The sequence below is a fragment of the Poecilia reticulata genome, chromosome 16 (assembly GCF_904066995.2).
Source record: "Poecilia reticulata chromosome 16, P_reticulata-male-v2, whole genome shotgun sequence".
NCBI classification, from domain to species: domain Eukaryota; kingdom Metazoa; phylum Chordata; class Actinopteri; order Cyprinodontiformes; family Poeciliidae; genus Poecilia; species Poecilia reticulata.
The window spans coordinates 4,279,152-4,297,492 of NC_088845.1; the positions used below are offsets into that span (position 1 = coordinate 4,279,152).

An 18,341-nucleotide genomic window follows, 5' to 3' on the forward strand; every position below is an offset into this window, starting at 1 on the left:
ACTACATTATTATGTTCAAAAAATAAATAATAATGATATTATGTAAACATATTTATTAATGGAACATTTTTATTTAAGCGAGACGTTGCAAAAATTGCCAGGATGGATGGAATTACCAACTTTCCAGCTGTTATGCTTATAATAATGCTCCACCTGATGGTCAAACAAACTGGGAAGGAGCACGAGAAAACTGCAAAACAAAGAATTCAGATCTGACTGTTGTGTCTAACACGACAGAAAAGGTAATGGAAGAACAATTTTAATGGATTAAAAATGTAAACCGACTGGGAAAATTGTAGCCTCAATAATTTAGAGTGTTTAGTCAGTTTTCAGTCAACATATAAACAGAATTATCTGTTCTAATTCCTCAGGATTATGTCAAAACACAAAGTCCTTCTGGATCAGGCATTAATGGATACTGGATTGGTCTCAGAGCTGAAGGAGGGAAATGGAAATGGCTCGATGGAAGTGATCTGACCAATCAGTGAGAGACATTATTTCTTAAACTTTGTATAAAACAAAATCTACCAGCCTGGATTTAACTGATGTTTTTCCTTAGAGCCTGGATACAGCAGCAGAATGCAACTGATGGTCAATGTGTAACTTCTCTCAATACCCGAGAATGGACATCAGTGAGCTGTACTGAAAGAAACGCCTGGATCTGTGAGAAGAAGGCTTTATCTGTTTAAACATGAAATGTTGAGTATTTAACAGGTTGTTGGGAAAACCTTAATTAAGATGTATGCAATTTTCTGGTTTAGTTTTAATAAGCTCTTTTTAAAAGGCTTTAAAAGTTTCTTATGTTTTTCTGATCATTTGTCTGAAGTTGTAAATTTAAAGATTATCAACAGATTCAAAAGTCAGACAAAATGACTTTTATGGTTGCTGAAGTTTTTATTGATGGTTTTTGAGGGAACTTTAATGTTTCAGCAGGATTTTAGGATTCACACTGACTTTGAATCTTCTTCAGTAGTTAAGATAATTTGTATATATATATCTATTACAGAAGATTTTTTTGTTACACAGGATAACACAATTGTTATTTTTAAAAATGAGAATAAAAAATTGTCTGCCTTTATTTTCTGCTATTTTTTTCCTATCACTTAGCTTATCAAACATTTGTGGAGCCTGATTTTGATTAATAACTCCACAAAGATGACAATAAATCTATTCATATTAAAGCAAACAATCTCAGTTTGGAAGTGAATCTTTAAGTTATCTTGTTCCCTTGAATTGCTGCAGGTTTCTATTGGTGATACTATTGTCTTTTCATATTACTGCAGCTTTAAAACATTACAGATATAGAAGAATATACAGAGTAGAGAAGAAGTACACAAGCCTGAGTAGAAGCTCACCATAGTACTGTGGTATTATGGTCTGTCTAGACCACAACATGAAAATTATGCATCCTTGTCAAGCAGCCATAACACTCAGTTATAAACCGAGTGTTATCAGAAAAACACTGTTTTCTGATGATTTGTCTGAAGTTGTAAATTTAAAGTTTATCAACAGATTCAAAAGTCAGACAAAATGACTTTTATGGTTGCTGAAGTTTTTATTGATGGTTTTTGAAGGAACTTTATGGTTTCAGCAGTATTTTAGGATTCCCATTGCATGTGAATCTTCTTCAATAGCTAAGATAATTTGTGTATATAACCATAACAAAACTTATTTTGTTACACTGGATAACACAATTGTTATTTTTAAAAATGAGAATAAAAAAAGTCAGCCTTTTTTTTCTGCTATTTTTTCCTATCATATAGCTTATCAAACATTTGTGGAGCCTGATTTTGATTAATAACTCCACAAAGATGACAATAAATCTCTTCATATTAAAGCAAACAATCTGAGTTTGGAAGTGAATCTTTAAGTTATCATGTTCCCTTGAATTGATGCAGGTTTCTGTAGGTCATACTATTGTCTTTTCATATTACTGCAGCTTTAAAACATTACAGATATAGAAGAATATACACAATAGAGAAGAAGTACACAAGCCTGAGAAGAAGCTCACCATAGTACTGTGGTATTATGGTCTGTCTAGACCACAACATGAAATTTATGCATCCTTGTCAAGCAGCCATAACACTTGATTTATAACTGAGTGTTATCAGAAAAACACTGTTTTTCTGATAACACTTAGTTATAAACCGAGTGTTATCAGAAAAACAGTGTTGTCTGAAGTTGTAAATTTAAAGTTTATCAACAGATTCAAAAATCAGACAAAATTACTTTTATGGTGGCTGAAGGTTTTACTGATGGTTTTTGAAGGAACTTTATAGTTTCAGCAGGATTTTAGGATTCCCATTGCATGTGAATCTTCTTCAATAGTTAAGATAATTTGTGTATATAACCATAACAAAACTTATTTTGTTATATGGGATTACACAATTGTTATTTTTAAAAATGAGAATAAAAAAATGTCTGCCTTTTTTTTCTGTCTTTTTTTCCTATCATATAGCTTATCAAACATTTGTGGAGCCTGATTTTGATTAATAACTCCACAAAGATGACAATAAATCTCTTCATATTAAAGCAAACAATCTGAGTTTGGAAGTGAATCTTTAAGTTATCATGTTCCCTTGAATTGATGCAGGTTTCTATTGGTCATACTATTGTCTTTTCATATTACTGCAGCTTTAAAACAATACAGATATAGAAGAATATACACAATAGAGAAGAAGTACACAAGCCTGAGAAGAAGCTCACCATAGTACTGTGGTATTATGGTCTGTCTAGACCACAACATGAAATTTATGCATCCTTGTCAAGCAGCCATAACACTTGATTTATAACTGAGTGTTATCAGAAAAACACTGTTTTTCTGATAACACTTAGTTATAAACCGAGTGTTATCAGAAAAACAGTGTTGTCTGAAGTTGTAAATTTAAAGTTTATCAACAGATTCAAAAATCAGACAAAATTACTTTTATGGTGGCTGAAGGTTTTACTGATGGTTTTTGAAGGAACTTTATAGTTTCAGCAGGATTTTAGGATTCCCATTGCATGTGAATCTTCTTCAATAGTTAAGATAATTTGTGTATATAACCATAACAAAACTTATTTTGTTATATGGGATTACACAATTGTTATTTTTAAAAATGAGAATAAAAAAATGTCTGCCTTTTTTTTCTGTCTTTTTTTCCTATCACTTAGCTTATCAAACATTTGTGGAGCCTGAGTTTGATTAATAACTCCACAAAGATGACAATAAATCTCTTCTAATTAAAGCAAACAATCTGAGTTTGGAAGTGAATCTTTAAGTTATCATGTTCCCTTGAATTGCTGCAGGTTTCTGGTGTAGGTCATACTATTGTCTTTTCATATTACTGTAGCTTTAAAATGTTACAGATAGAAAATAGAAAAAGCACACAAGCCTGAGAGGAAGCTCACTGTAGCTCTGTAGTATTATGGTCTGTCTAGACCACAACATGAAGTTTATGTATCCTTGTCAAGCAGCCATAACACTCAGTTGTACAATTTTACAGTAATTTATTTAAAAGATTTTAGTTTACATTGGATTTTAGCACTGAAAATGAGCTCTGTGTAACTTTTGGGTGAACTTTATGCCTAAAACAATAAACAAAAGTAATCTAAAGTACCAACCAAACTGAAATATTCTGGTTAGGATGAGCAGAAGAAAAGGACCAATGATGTGCTGCAGTGTCATCTTATACGTCTCCTCTGCTTAGATTAGCGGCCCGTACTTGGTGTCCTGAGTCCACCAATCATGATTTACATATTCAAAACAATGCAGCGCCTAACAGCTGTAGAACCTCAACAATTAAATGTGGCCCTAAATGTTTATTAGAAAGTCACTAAAAACTAGACATTACCCTTACTCTGTTTGTAATTTACCTAAAAGTTAAAAACTGTCATCAACTGAGTCAGAAACACTGATGGACTCATTGATCAAACATAAAACTCAAAGCTCTGTAACTTCAAACTGCCACCATTTTTAACTGTAATACATTTTATAAATACATTAATATTTCAGTGTTCCTTCATTTTTTATTGCTATATTAGATTTGTAAGTGAGTAATTCACCCTGCACCAGTCATTATCAAATTATGCATTACAGACATTGTCATCAAGAAACAACATTTTAATGCATGTGACCAGTTGCTGCTTTTGCTTCTTGTAATGTCACATCACATTTCCCTCTCTGATGAAACTCTTGTTCCACCAAAATGAGCAAAAGGTTGATGTAACACCCACACTCTGATTTGGTATTATTTGACATTTACTTTAGATATCCTGGGCTGAGCTGTATTTATCAATCTTTTTTTTTTGTCATTTTCAAAATGTACAAGCTAGTATTCTATTTGGAATTTAAAAAAGCACTGAAATTTCAAGTTACAAAGAAGCATTTCTTTAAAACACTGCAAAAACAAAACATGTAACCAAGCCTTTTGAACTAGTTTCAAATGCTACTATATCAGTACACTTGAAATAAGACAAAACTGACTTATAAGTAACCTTTAAAAAAGATATATGAGTTTGTTTTAAGTCAATAACTTGTTAATATTGAGGAAAAAGTATTAGTTCCACTGGCAGATTAATTAGCTTATAACAAGACCTTTTCACACATTAAAGGTGAAACAATTGGCCAGAAGAAATAGTACTTTTTCATCATTATTAAGGATTTATTTACCTAAAACAAGCTCCTATATCTTGCAGAAAAGTTACTTATGAGTCATTTTTGTCTTATTTCAATAGCTTTAAATATGACAAAAAATGCTTGATTTTGTGTTTTTGCAGTTCACTTACTGAATTATTCTTTGTGAGGAACAAGAAAAGCAATGACCCATAAAAGCTGACCAAAGTCTAGTTAGTTTAGTAGTTGATCTAAATAAAAAAGCAGAAGTATGCAAATCAAGAGCAGTAAAAAGAAGCACAAATAGAGGAAGCAACTTCCTGTTACCTCTCACTTTGAGTTCTGATTCAGTCTACGAGTCGGATCAAGATCAACATTAAGGCTGTAGATATGGCAGAGGAGGAGGTGAGCTATGCTTCAGTGGCCATCAAAAGTAAGAAGCAGCTCCAATCAGAAGGTAAGTTCATCTGATTCTGCTTAAATAAAGTATATTCTCCAACGGTTTAATTCAGTCTGCATCTTTCCGTCTGCCAGGGCTGTTCAGACCTTTTGTCACATGAGTCAAAAGGTCTCACAGGTCATAGAAATTATTATTGAAAATGTAAAATCTCCCAAAATTATATTGAGAACTTAGTTTACTCATCCATCTCCAAGGGTATAGATATGTTAGTTTATTTACAGCTAAAAGGAAGTGGTTAGGTATGTTCATCAGGAAGACTAGCTCAGCCTGAGCATGCCCTCCTTACCCAGATGAAGTGAGAGACAAAAGACCTTTGGCTAAAATAAATCCGAGCATCACAGCTCCCAACAAACTCAGATCTATGCACACATAGTCACATATTGTACTTATTTTAAACGCCAATGTTCAGTTGCACATTTATTTTGATCTAAATATGGTACAGTTTTCTTCTATGGTTTAAATTTTTGCTAATATAGAGTCTGTTATTCCTATTTTTCTGTTTATTATGACCTGCTGCTGCTTGTACTCCTGAATTTTCCCATTGTGGCAAAATAAAAGGTAGTTCTAATGTATCTATTTCATTCAGTTGCACCAGTTATGCAATAAATTAAGTATACAATATTTATTTATCAAACAAAAGAGCCTTTTATATTTTTTTTCAAAATGTTGATCTTGGTCAAGAAATGGCTCAGACATCCCCTCATCCACAACCAGAAAATTATTAATATATTCAAGTTCCACTTCAATTTGAATTTCTTGAACATTAATCTAAGATACTTTTGATCATGAAATAAATTGATTAGTATATTAGAAATAACAATGATTATTTAGTGTTTTAGTTCCATTGATAATTTTTAATGTGTTACTTTCTAGTACAGTTTATGATCCAGTTCTGCTTTTAATTTGTGTTTGGGGAACTATGACATTTCCTAAATTGTATTGCAATGTACATTTTGACAGGTTATTTTATTAAAATACAAAATGGCATCTTTGTTGTCAAAAATAAAGAGAATAAAACATGTCTGTACATTAGACATGCTTGACTAAATACTCACTGATCTTTCAGTTAAAAATGAGAATGAGACTGTGTATGATGAAGTTAAAGTGAATAAAGTGGGTAAGTATGAAATGATAAAGATTTTTAAGTTTAACCATAACAAGCCTTAAAAAGTTCTTGTAAAGCAACTTAAAATTTCAACCTTTTCAGATAAAGTTGTGGATGATGCTGAAGTGGAGAAGCAAAATGAAAATGTTCAGCAAACTCCTGACACAAACGGTGAGAATATAAAAAATAGATATTTAAGTTCTCATTATTTTCCCCAATTCTAAGGATAAGTTAATAACACATGAAAACATTTAAAATGCTGATCAGCTAATTGAAGTGTTTTCTTTGACTAAGTCATTCTTGTTATTTCCATTTTTTAATATAAAAGTGAGGACAACTTCTTTTATATTAACTTTGAGAGATTTCTTTGAAAAAAAATCTTAAAGAAAATAATTTTAAGTGTTAACTTTCCAGTCTGTTAATGTTTTTATTAACTTGGAATATTAAAAGAAATCATGATGCAACTCGGGCTGTACAGTGGCGCAGTTGGTAGAGCTGTTGCCTTGCAGCAAGAAGGTTCTGGGTTCGATTCCCGGCCCTGGTCTTTCTGCATGGAGTTTGCATGTTCTCCCTGTGCATGCGTGGGTTTTCTCCGGGTACTCCGGTTTCCTCCCACAGTCCAAAAACATGACTGTCAGGTTAATTGGTCTGTCTAAATTGCCCCTAGGTGTGAGTGTGTGTGTGCATGGTTGTGTGTCCTGTGTGTCTCTGTGTTGCCCTGTGACAGACTGGCGACCTGTCCAGGGTGTACCCCGCCTCTCGCCCGGCACGCCGGCTGGAGATAGGCACCAGCAACCCTCCCGACCCCACTGAGGGACAAGGGTGAAAGAAAATGGATGGATGGATGGATGATGCAACTCAACAAAATCCGGTTTGTTGCTTCAAATCCATATTCTGCCCATGTCAGTCATTGTTTTCTTGAACAAGACACTTCATCTGCTTTGCCTGCAGATTTTATGGTAGCCTTTCATCCTGTCATTTAGCTCCAGCAATGCTGGGACATGGTGGTGAATATATAGCTCCACTCGCTGTGGAGTCCTGTAAAGCGCCTTTACAAGTACAGGATATTTATTCTTATTAAAGAGTGGATTTTTTTTTCTTATTGATAATAAAGTAAAAATATTATATCTAGACAGAAAGGATAGTAGAGGTTATTGTAGTTTCAGATTTTAAAGTTAATCTTTGTTGTTTTAATCTCTGCAGGACTTCTGCCAGACAAGGAGGCAGAAAGATGTCGCCGCTATCAGCAGCTGTGTTGCTGCTTTGGGACTCTGTGTGTCATTTCACTGCTGAGTATCATTGGAGTCTGTGTTTATTGTAATTATACAAAACTGAAAGGCCATGAATGTGATTACATCTCTATAACTGATATACTGTTTCTTATAACTTTGTTAATTTACAAAAGAGTTCAATGTTGAACAAAGAAAAATGGAATGGCACCGTATTGTCTATTTCAGCTAGTTGGATTATTGGTCTCGATTGTTGAACAAATTAGAAGTCAGGGTATTAATTACAGATAGCTAAAGATTTAAGAAACATCATATTTATATTTTCCTAAAGGCTGTTTATCTTGAAATTGAGTAGAAAAAAATGTAACTCTAAACTACAATGTTTTTTATGAAGCAATTTTCATTTTGTAGTTGTAACAGTTTGTGAGAGCACTGCAAGTGAGCTGAACCAGCTGAAATCAAACCAAAAGGATTTCCTGGAGAAAATTTATAATCTAACTAACCTCAACAACAAACTCAGTTCAGACAATGACAACCTGACTTTGGTTTCTGTGGCCTTAAAAAACAACATCACCATGCTGACTGCAGAGAACCACAACCTGACGTCTCTTAATGAGGAGCTGAAGGAACAAAGGAAAAACCTCACAGAAATAATAGAAACCTGGAATGAGCTCAATGTCAGTCGAGCTCAGTGGAGCATTGATCAATACTGTCCTACAAAGAATGGTAGTATATTCAGATCTTAGACAAATGGTTTATACTGTATTACCATTTCATGTCAAACAACAACTAATAATAACATTATGGGATCATGTTTATTATCTAAATGTTTTTTTTCAGGGAGAAAGTGCACTTCATGCCAGGATGGTTGGAATCCCCACATGTCCAGCTGTTATGTGCATAATAACGCTAAACGCCCAGAACAGAAAACTTGGGAAGAAGCACGAGAATACTGCAAAACAAAGAATTCAAATCTGACTGTTGTGTCTAATCAGGCTGAAAAGGTATTAGAGGACCAGCTTTATGGATTACAACTGTGCAAGGGCTAAAAAATAGCCTTCCTAATAATTCTGGGTATTTAGTAGTGGTGCAGCTACAGCACTTTTCTATCAGACCACACATTTTAAAAAAGCTTGACCTACTGATTACAATTTTGACCGATACCAATTTTGTTGTTTGAGAAGTCACTATTGGCAAAGTTGCAGAATTGGCAACATTGGAACAATTATTGTTAACCAGGCATGTGCAGACATAACCTGGTGTGCAAGTCTGTCAGTCATCTCTCTATTATGACAGAATAAAAGCGGAAAGTGGCTGATTTACAGACCTTTACGATGATAGATCGATATGTGAACAAAATCAGATATCTAAACATTGGTCAACCGACGAGTTTCCGATTTTAAGGAAAACAGGACTGATTTATTGGCCAGATGATTTATTGGTACACCCCCTGTGAATAATAAATTTTCAGAGACTTTAGAGACAGGAGAGTTTAAATTTGTATGATTTTTCTTATGTTCTCCTCAGAAGAATCATGTCAGTTCATTCAGTTCTCATTCATACAATATTGATCATATAACTGAAATAAATATGTAAACATTTTATAATTTTTCATAGGATTTTGTTGATGACAAAAGTTGGGCTGAAAATGAGATTAATGGATACTGGATTGGTCTCAGAGCTGTAGGAGGGAAATGGAAATGGATCAATGGAAGTGATCTGACCAATCAGTGAGACACACATTATTTCTTAAACTTTTTATAAACAAAACTATCAGCATTGATCTAACATGTTTTTTTTTTTTTTCTTTTTTTTTTAGAGACTGGATACAGCACCAGAATGCCGTTGAAGGTCACTGTGTAACTTCTCGTAAAAACCGAGATTGGAATACAATGCAGTGTAATGACAAGAACGCATGGATATGTGAGAAAGAGGCTTTATCTGTTTAAAACATTAAGGATTTAGATTTAGAGAAGTTATATACAAAAAAAATAAGTTTCTAATACAAAATAAATATGAGAAGACTTTCTGCTTCTCATATTTATTGTTCACACATGAAGAGATTTTAACTTTAAACCTGATTAAAGACAAGAATTTAGAAATACTGTCTTGCTTTAAGTAGCACACATTAACTGTTCAAGAGTTTGGAGTTCTGAGTTGTTTCTGATTACTTGTTTCAGGTCCAGTACTTACAGATTATTTACACATTAATGTTTACTTAACTTTTAATCGATTATAGTTGTTGAAGGAATTTTACGCTATAAGGAAAGCCTATTTTGTGTTTACATTCACTGGCCACTTTATTAGGTACACTTTGCTAGTACAGGGTTGGACTCCCTTTTCCTTAATCCTTCATGGCATTGATTCAACAAGGTATTAGAAACATTCCTCAGAGAGACTGGTCCATATGATAGCATCAAGCAGTTGCTGCAGATTTGTTGGCTGCGCATCAATGATACGAATTTCCCATTCCACCATATCCCAAAGGTGGATTGAGATCTGATGACTGTGGAGGCCATTAAAGTGCAGTGAACTCATTGTCATCTTCAAGAAACCAGTCTGAGATGATTCGCACTTTATGACATGGCGCATTATCCTGCTGGAAGAATCCATCAGAAGATGGGTAAACTGTGGTCTTCAAGGGGTGAACATGGTCAGCAATAATATTAATGTAGGCTGTGGCATTGGCACGATGCTCAATTGGTAGTAATGGGCCCAAAGTGTGACAAGAAAGTATCCCCTACACCATTGCACTACCACCACCAGCCTGAAACGTTGATACAAGGCAGGATGGATCCATGCTTTCATGTTGTTGATGCCAAATTCTGACCCTACCATCCAAATATTGCAGCAGAACTCAAGACTCGTCAGACCAGGCAACGTTTTTCTAATCTTCGGTTGTTCAATTTTGGTGAGTCTGTGCGAACTGTAGCTTCAGTCTCCAGCAGTTGACAGGAGTGGAACTTGGTGTGGTCTTCTGATGCTGTAGCCCATCCACCTCAAGGTTCGACATGTTGTGCATTCAGAGATGTTCTTCTGCATACTATTAGGAGAATTATCCTTTCTCCACCTAGGTTCTTGATGTATGAGGTTGAAGAAGAGTCAGTGAGTTAAATTCATGCATTCCATTTAGTAATACCAGAATACAGCTAGTCCATTACTCACGCTATCTTTATGAGCTAGCTGAGCAAAATGGCACCTCACAACAGTTGCTAGTTCTTTTTTTTTTGCCTCTATCTAAGCTATGCCCTAAGGAGTGCGTTCCTTACTGTGTCATTTCCTTTTACCTTACCTTTGTGGGTGTTCTCTAACATGTAATTTCCTTTAACCTATGTTTTGCGCATGGCCTCTATGTGTATGCATGTATGTGTATATGAGTATGCAAATAGCTAAAAGAGATGGAGGAAAACACAGAATTATTCATTGTCAACAATACCTCGGTTGTAACTAGTGGTTATTTGAGTTACTGTTGCCGTTCTATCAGCTCAAACTCTGGCCATTCCCCTTTGGCCTCTGGCATCAGCAAGGCATTTGCACCCACAGAACTCCAGTTCACTCGATATTTTCTCTTTTTCAGACCATTCTTTGTAAACACTAGAGATGGTTGTGCACGAAAATCTCAGTGGATCAGCGATTTCTGAAATACTCCAACCAGCCGGACTGGCACCAACAACCATTGTGACCAAAGTCACTTAAATCTTGCTCAGTTTGAACTGCAGAAGATTGTCTTGACCATGTCTACATGCCTAAATGCACTGTGTTGCTGCCATATGATTGGCTGATTCAACATTTGCGCTATTGAGCAGTTGCACAGGTGAATCTAATAAAGTGGCCGATGAGTGTATGTATTCAGATGCAGTTGCTTCTGTGTGTTCAAAAAGGTCACACAGAATACAAATGTTTTTCTCTTGCTATTTTTTCTGTCACTTTGCTTATTTATCATCAGGGAGGTCTTATATTGTTCCTAAGCCGCACAGAGATCATAATTTGTCTATATTAAAGAAAACAATTTGCTTTCGGAAGGAACACTTTCCCTTTATCATGTTCTCCTGAGTAGATTCAGGTTTATGCTGTATTTTTATTTTTGATTTAAAAAGTTGCAAATAGAAAATAGAAGTGCAGAAGCTTGAGAAGCAGGTGTAGACATATTGTGTACAAAAAGTGTAACTGAAGTTTAAGTCATAAACACGTTTTTTTGAATAATTAATATATTCTACTATTTATAAAGTATTTTTAAAAGGTGTTTGTTTGCCAGATAAATGTGTAAAACATAGGCAAATTTATAGAGATAAAAAAAATGTGTCAATATTATTTTTATATTAGATAAGCAGAGCAGACAAAATATCCAGTTTAGAAAATTATTAGGAAATATAAGTCATCACAATTATAATGCAACATAACATTCATATATCTAAGCTAATAGAACAGTACAAACCTGGTTTTACAGTAATATTAGATGATACCAAAACTGCATGGGTCTACTAAAAAGATTTAACTATTGAAATATTAATTATATTCAGGAAAAAAAGAGGCTTTACTCAACTATTTTCAACATTTTTGTGTATGTTTATAGTGTATATTTTTAAAGTGATTATTTTGAAACAAAATCATACAATATTTCTAATTGTAACAGTGAGTTTTATGTTTCCACCAAATTTGCATGTCCAAATAAAACATTTCCATAATTTTTCTTTGCAAAATGGGTTAAATTTAGTTTTGATAGACAGAAGACAGCTTTGAACATCTGGACAACAGGTAAAAGCAACAACAAAACAGAGTTTCCAGGTATTTTTATTGTAGTGAAATGCATCATGTTAACTCCTACATGACCAGGTTTTGTCTCAGTTCATCAGAGAAAAGGGAACCTGATGAACATTGCTGTCTGAACAAAGGCAGGCTTGTTCTGTTTCACCTGCAGTTTAATTATTTACATAAATGAATAATGACAACTTCTGGCAGTAGATTTTGCTGTCACATGTTAAGAGTAATCAATGAGTGAAACCAAGAGAAATGAGTCATTAAAGATTAAAAACAAAGAAGTGAAAACAGGGAGGTGGTATTATGGATTTAAACTGGGCTACATAATTCTTGTTTTTGTACAACATAATTTGCTTTTTTTTGTTAAAGTTTAAATTTTTTCATAAAAGTTATGAATAAAATCTTAAATCACACACAAGTAAACAATGGCATCATATTATTACAATTCAAATTTGTCCTATGTGTTGTTTTAGATGTTTTCTGGTTTCTTTGTAAATCCTGGTAATAACCCTGATCAATATTCTGAAATTATTTTAACATCCAAGCGTAACCTCACTTTGAAAAATGAATATCAGAGGTTTTAGTTCTTGAATGACTTTGTCTTTTACTCTGGTGGCAAAATATCCAAGCTATAACTTTTGTTTTTGTACATATCATTTAATAATTAATTAAATTCTTAATAAAAAGGCAAATACAATATCTAATTAAGAAGGTAATTATAATGTCTATGTGGTTAATTTACTGTCTCACTGTCATTCCTAAAGACAGAAGTGAAGGTGACAGAGGAGTTGATTTGATTATTCCACGCTGTTTTAACATTCAAATTCTGAATTTCACATTGACACATTTTGTCTGCCACATATGATATTTGTGTAACCATGTTTTATTTATTTATGCTTTTCATAGCATATAAACATCCCATTGAATGACTGAACTTATTTTTAGACATGACATAAATGCAAATGACTTCCCGTAACAAAAGCAGAAGTTGAACACTTAAGAGCTGCAGGAAGAATGAACCGCTTCTGCTAAATGACACCCGGCTGCAGTGGAGAGTCTGTGTACAGATCATAAAGCCTCTGATATTTCTAAGAAGTTTGTTGTGATGGCGGAAGAAGAGGACGTTACCTACACGTCTGTTATATTCAAAGCTAAAAATAAATTACAGCCGAGGGGTAAGTTAGCTTTTTTTTCTTCTTTTTGCACACCCTAAATGTAATAAGTTACCTATAAGACCTAAGGTAGTCTGCATATTTCTTTATATATCAAATCTCCATGGAAATAATGTTTGTTTCTGCTCATGTTTGTCGAAACATTTTAATATAAATTTAAAAACCAGACAGTTGATATTTTGTTAAATTAAGAGTTTTACTTTCAGGTTTGAAACTATAACTGATTAGAAAAACATTATTTGTTTCAATCAAATGCTGTTTAATTGTGTTGGTTTTAGCTAAAGCCAGCTGGCAAGTTCACCCGTAAAAGGTTATAAAACCTGGATGAATATTAACTCTAATGAAACGTTTTTGACGGGGTTGGATTTTAAATGTTTAATAAATGGAAATTCTAAAATGTTCGTCTTACTTGAGATTAATCATATTATAACTGCCATATCCTAAAACCAGAGGATGTGTAATGACATGTATTTCTTAAGCATTTCCCAGTAAAAAAAACAAACAACAAAAAACTAAAGTTACACAATTCAATAAGAACTGCAACTTCATAAAATTATTGTCATCTTAGTGATTTTTCAGAGATCCTGTTGACCTCTGTACAGAAGAGTTCTTCGAAATGTACAATTACTTGTTTGACATTTTGTCTTGTTGCTATCACAGTCTTAATATTTAATTGGGATTTTTTTAATGATATACCAATACAAAATAGTGAATAATTTTGAAAGAAACAGGGTTTTTGAGATATTTCAAATAAAAAGTGAAAAGTAAGTTTTACTCTGATGACATTAAATTACATCCAGTGCAAACAACTGTCTCATTTGGAAAATAAGACAGAAATAGAGATTATTTCTCCTTTCTGATGGTCTTTTTCACCCTTAAATCTCATTTCCATAATATGCACCGTGTCAGTCAATAATGGGACAGTTGCCTCGGGACGGTTATTAAAAGTATGTGAATATATTTGCAAGACGCTGTATGATAAAAATGAAGACTTATTAAAGAAAATAGATTTTTTTTCATGTTTATTAGAAAATAACATCTGGAAAATAATAATGAAATACGATAAAATGAACTTTTATATCTTTCAGTCCAAAACGAGGAGGAGGAAACTGTGTATGGCGAAGTGAAAGTCCACAGTGAAGCAAATGAAAAAACCAACATAAACTGTAAGTTGTAAAGCAAACATAAAGACCCTAGTCTGGATGTCAGTACTTTGAATTATTTCTTACAAATGAACACAAAAAAGCTAAAATAAAACATCAGCCTTGTTCATGCAATGTTGGCATTTTAGGAAATATTACATAATTACTGCAGAGCTTTACTTAGAACTCTTCTTACAAAATCTTCTGTTGGTTGTTGTAATCTATTTCTTCAAATGTTTCCGCTTTATGAAAAAAAACACATCCCATTTTTTTTTCACTTACTGTCTTGAGAAAATGTACCCATGGGTTTTAAAGTGAGCTGGTTTTATTTCCCCTTTAAGACCTGATTCTGAAGAAAGTAACAATGAAAACGTTGCTGTTTGGTTTGTGTTAGTTCTACAACTGACTTTTAATTGTTTAATCCTTCAGCTATAAAGGAGGAGGAGGAGATTGTGTATGACGAACTGAAGACAGGCAGTGAAAAAAGTGACAACACTCTTGACATAAATGGTAAGTTGTGATGGGAAATGTGCAGAAAAAAGCACAGCTACAATTAAGTACAACGCTAATTTTATTTCTATATCAACATTCAAAATCTGACCAACATTCTGCTTTATTTGAATCCTGCAAACACAAACTGGAGCTCGTTTGAATGAATGTTGCACCAGAAACAAAATCACTCCTTTTGTTTATCAAAATGTTGTTTATTTGTTTACGTTTTGTTGCTGTATTATTCTTTACAAATGGAAACAAAATGAATGTGAATAAATTTGCTAGACATTGCTGTTTATCCTCCACAGTTCTGTTGCCTGATACGAACAAAGACCGACGTCGATGGTACCAGCAGGCGGCCTGCTGCTGTGGGACTCTGTTTGTCTCTGTGGTGTTGGGAGTCATAGCAGTCTGCATCTACTGTAAGTATAAAAACCAAGCAAAACCGATCAAATAACTAGGATTATTTGATCATTAGCACAGTGCACTGTCCTTTATTATGGGATTTTCTATTGCGTGTTTTCATTGAATGACATTGTTTAATATTCATTTGCTCATTAACAGTGGAAAACCTAAACCTGAAGGAGTTTTTGGCTGTGACTGTTTAACAGACAGATGGAATTATTGTTGCAAATAACTTTGAGGACTTTGTTTTCTTTCCTGAAGAAAGTTTTCCACCAACCATTATGAACACTTAATGTAGGATTGCCAACTCTCAGACAGTTTGACATGAACAAAAGCATTACCATCAGTTTTTTAGAAACTCTTTATGTACAACATCCTGACCACTATGTGATAGATGTAGCACAACAAAAAACCACAAGTATAGCAACCTACACAGATAGACTGCTGTGAAAATAACCACTTCTTCTATTTGGAGATGATTTTCCACACAACAAGGCACCTTAATCAGTAAAAGAAGAATTTTAAATTGGTTTTTGTTTACGTGAAAAACTCTCCTAGTTCAAAAATAAAAGATTTTCATAAGAAAAGACAAGCTCATTGCATTCCACAACACAATGTCTTCCGCCGGGGTTCAAGCGCCAAAGAACTTAATTCATTCAATAAACCCTTTTTTATCGTTTTTTTTCCCTCCATCAGAGTCACACCAGATTGAATTATGTATCATCTATTTCTAAATAAGTGATTTTTACTGTCAGGTTATAAAAAATGTTATGTATTTAATCCAAAAAGGAAAATGTGAGGTAACTGACTGTTCTCCAAATGTAATTTATTAAAACAGTAGGAATTGGTCACAGAAGATGCTGAATTCACACTGAAAACATGTTTTATACAATACAGAGTTTTATACAACAAGATCAAAAGACAGTTTTTTTCTAGCTGAAAATATTGAGGGTTTTTTTCTATCTCAACATTACTTTAGCAATTTTACTTCTATGGGCTTTTAAATATGTTGCTTCCTTGATGATCCAACTAACCTTCATTTAACTACTATTCAAGTTACATGGAGATGAGATCAAATCTCCTTGACAGGGTTGATATATTTGAGAGTATAACTTGGTTGAAAATTAGGCTTACAGAACAGGAAATAGCTCTCAAGTGTGGTAATGTGCTGAAAAAAGTCCTGTGTTGCATTATCACTATTTTACAATCTGCTACTTTTTTTAACATGCAGTTTTAGTACGTCCGAAGTCTGTCAACATTGAGTGGGACCAGCTAAAAAGCAACCAAACGGCTCTTCTGAATGAAAATTACAACCTGACGAACCTCAACAACAGACTCACGTCAGACTTTGACAACTTGAGGAAGAATCACGACAATCTGACCATTCAGTTTGAGAGTCTCGTAAAAAACTTTACTGTCTCAGAAAGTATGGTCGCGAATCTCACCGAAAAAAACCAGAAGCTGGAGTCAGAGAGGAGAAACCTTACAGAGCAAATACAAAACCTAGATATAAGACAGAACGTCAGCCATGCTCAGTGGGCCATTGATGCATACTGTCCCAAAGATAATAACGGTATGTTCAGATCTCACTGTTTATGCTCAAAAATTGGCAAAAAACAATATAAAAATGAAGGTCTCTTGTTTACTTCTGAATCTCTGCTGTTTCAGGACGCACATGCGAATCTTGTCAGAAAGGATGGCTTCCCTCTCAGTCCAGCTGCTATGCAATAAACAACGCAGAGAGTCCTCAGAGGAAAACCTGGGAAGACGCCAGAAAAGACTGCAGGGCAAAAGTTTCCGATTTGGTTGTTGTTTCTGATGAAATTGAAAAGGTAATGATCTCATGCATATTTAAAATGTTCTAAGAACGGGAACCAGATGAATATCTCTCATGTTTTTTATTTTTGTTGTTGTTTTATCTCTCTCTTTCTTAGGTCTTTGTCGCTGAGAAAAGTTGGGGCAGTTCAGGGACTCAAGGATACTGGATTGGCCTGAAAGCAGAGAACAACAAATGGAAGTGGATCGATGGAAGTGAACTGACCAACCAGTAAGAGACACATATTCAGAAATTCTCATAATAAAGACAAATAATAATTTTTTAACTTTTAATATTTTTCTTTCCTGCAGCAGCTGGATTCCACAACCTGAAAATGACAATCAATGTGTTATTTCTCTTGAAAAACAAGGATGGAAATCAGTGCGGTGCAATGAAAACCAACAGTGGATCTGTGAAAAGAAGGCGTTGTCTGTTTAAACCTTGAAATCAAATTTTAAAAAGGCTTAAAAGTATGAACATATCAATGTTTTGTTTTATTTTATTTTATTTTATTTTATTTTAAAATACACTAAAATGTATTTTCTTCTATCAATAGCAAAGAATCATTTGATAACTTTAAAAATGTTTTTCCCTGCTGTATTTGAGAAACTACCACAGTTTGGCCGCTAGGCGGTGACATATTTCTGTTACTTGTGAGTTATTGATTGTTTTCCTAAAGTTGTTTTTTTTTTCTGAATTACTTGGATAAAATGCTTTTTTGCTCTTTATGAAGAAATTTATTTTGTAAATAAAAAACTTTAGTAAATTCCGTTTTTTGACAATATTCACAGAAGGTAATGATGCTCCAACTCACATCTGTTATGTTACAATCGCAAAATTGAATGCATTTCAATTGGATTTTATGGAATAGATCAACATAAATCTATGCCATACATCCATTTCAACATTCTTAAAAATATATCTGAAAAGTGTGATATATATCTATCTCCAGGCCCCTTATAACTCGATAAAACCGGAAGCAATCAATTACTTCCAGCATTATGTATACTTTAATGTCGGTTTAACATTAATACTTTATACATAAAATCTATTATGTGGCGGCTTTATCAATGACTCGAAAACTGAAGAAAAAAAAAAGGAAAAGTGAAATGTTTCAGAAATATTCTTAGTGACTTTTGAGACTAATAAAATGGTATTGGCCAAAATC

General features: G+C 33.8%; 2 protein-coding genes across 2 annotated transcripts in view; both read left to right on the top strand.

Annotated features, from left to right (window-relative positions):
* Window positions 1-1,189, top strand: part of LOC103477622 (uncharacterized) — a 35,229-nt gene extending 34,040 nt beyond the window's left edge. The window contains exons 8-9 of the mRNA XM_081597374.1: window positions 372-484; window positions 560-1,189. Of these exons, the coding sequence (XP_081453500.1) occupies window positions 372-484; window positions 560-689 (243 nt within the window). The 3' untranslated portion in view covers window positions 690-1,189. The remainder of the gene's footprint in view (window positions 1-371; window positions 485-559) is intronic.
* Window positions 1,190-12,963: 11,774 nt separating this feature from the next.
* LOC103477623 (uncharacterized) lies at window positions 12,964-17,942 on the top strand. The gene is made up of 8 exons (XM_008430839.2): window positions 12,964-13,321; window positions 14,407-14,484; window positions 14,890-14,970; window positions 15,261-15,374; window positions 16,589-16,930; window positions 17,026-17,189; window positions 17,292-17,404; window positions 17,485-17,942. Exons 1-8 carry the CDS (start codon window positions 13,252-13,254, stop codon window positions 17,609-17,611), a joined length of 1,089 nt encoding a protein of 362 aa, XP_008429061.2. The 5' UTR covers window positions 12,964-13,251; the 3' UTR covers window positions 17,612-17,942.
* The last annotated feature ends 399 nt before the right edge of the window (window positions 17,943-18,341 follow it).

What these genes read in the sequence shown, in the direction of transcription:
- LOC103477623 (XM_008430839.2), top strand. Translation starts at nt 13,252, where the DNA reads ATGGCGGAAGAAGAGGACGTTACCTACACGTCTGTTATATTCAAAGCT. An exon ending in TGAAAAAACCAACATAAACT is followed by an intron (nt 14,485 to 14,889) that starts GTAAGTTGTAAA and finishes TTAATCCTTCAG; the next exon opens with CTATAAAGGAGGAGGAGGAG. An exon ending in CATAGCAGTCTGCATCTACT is followed by an intron (nt 15,375 to 16,588) that starts GTAAGTATAAAA and finishes TTTAACATGCAG; the next exon opens with TTTTAGTACGTCCGAAGTCT.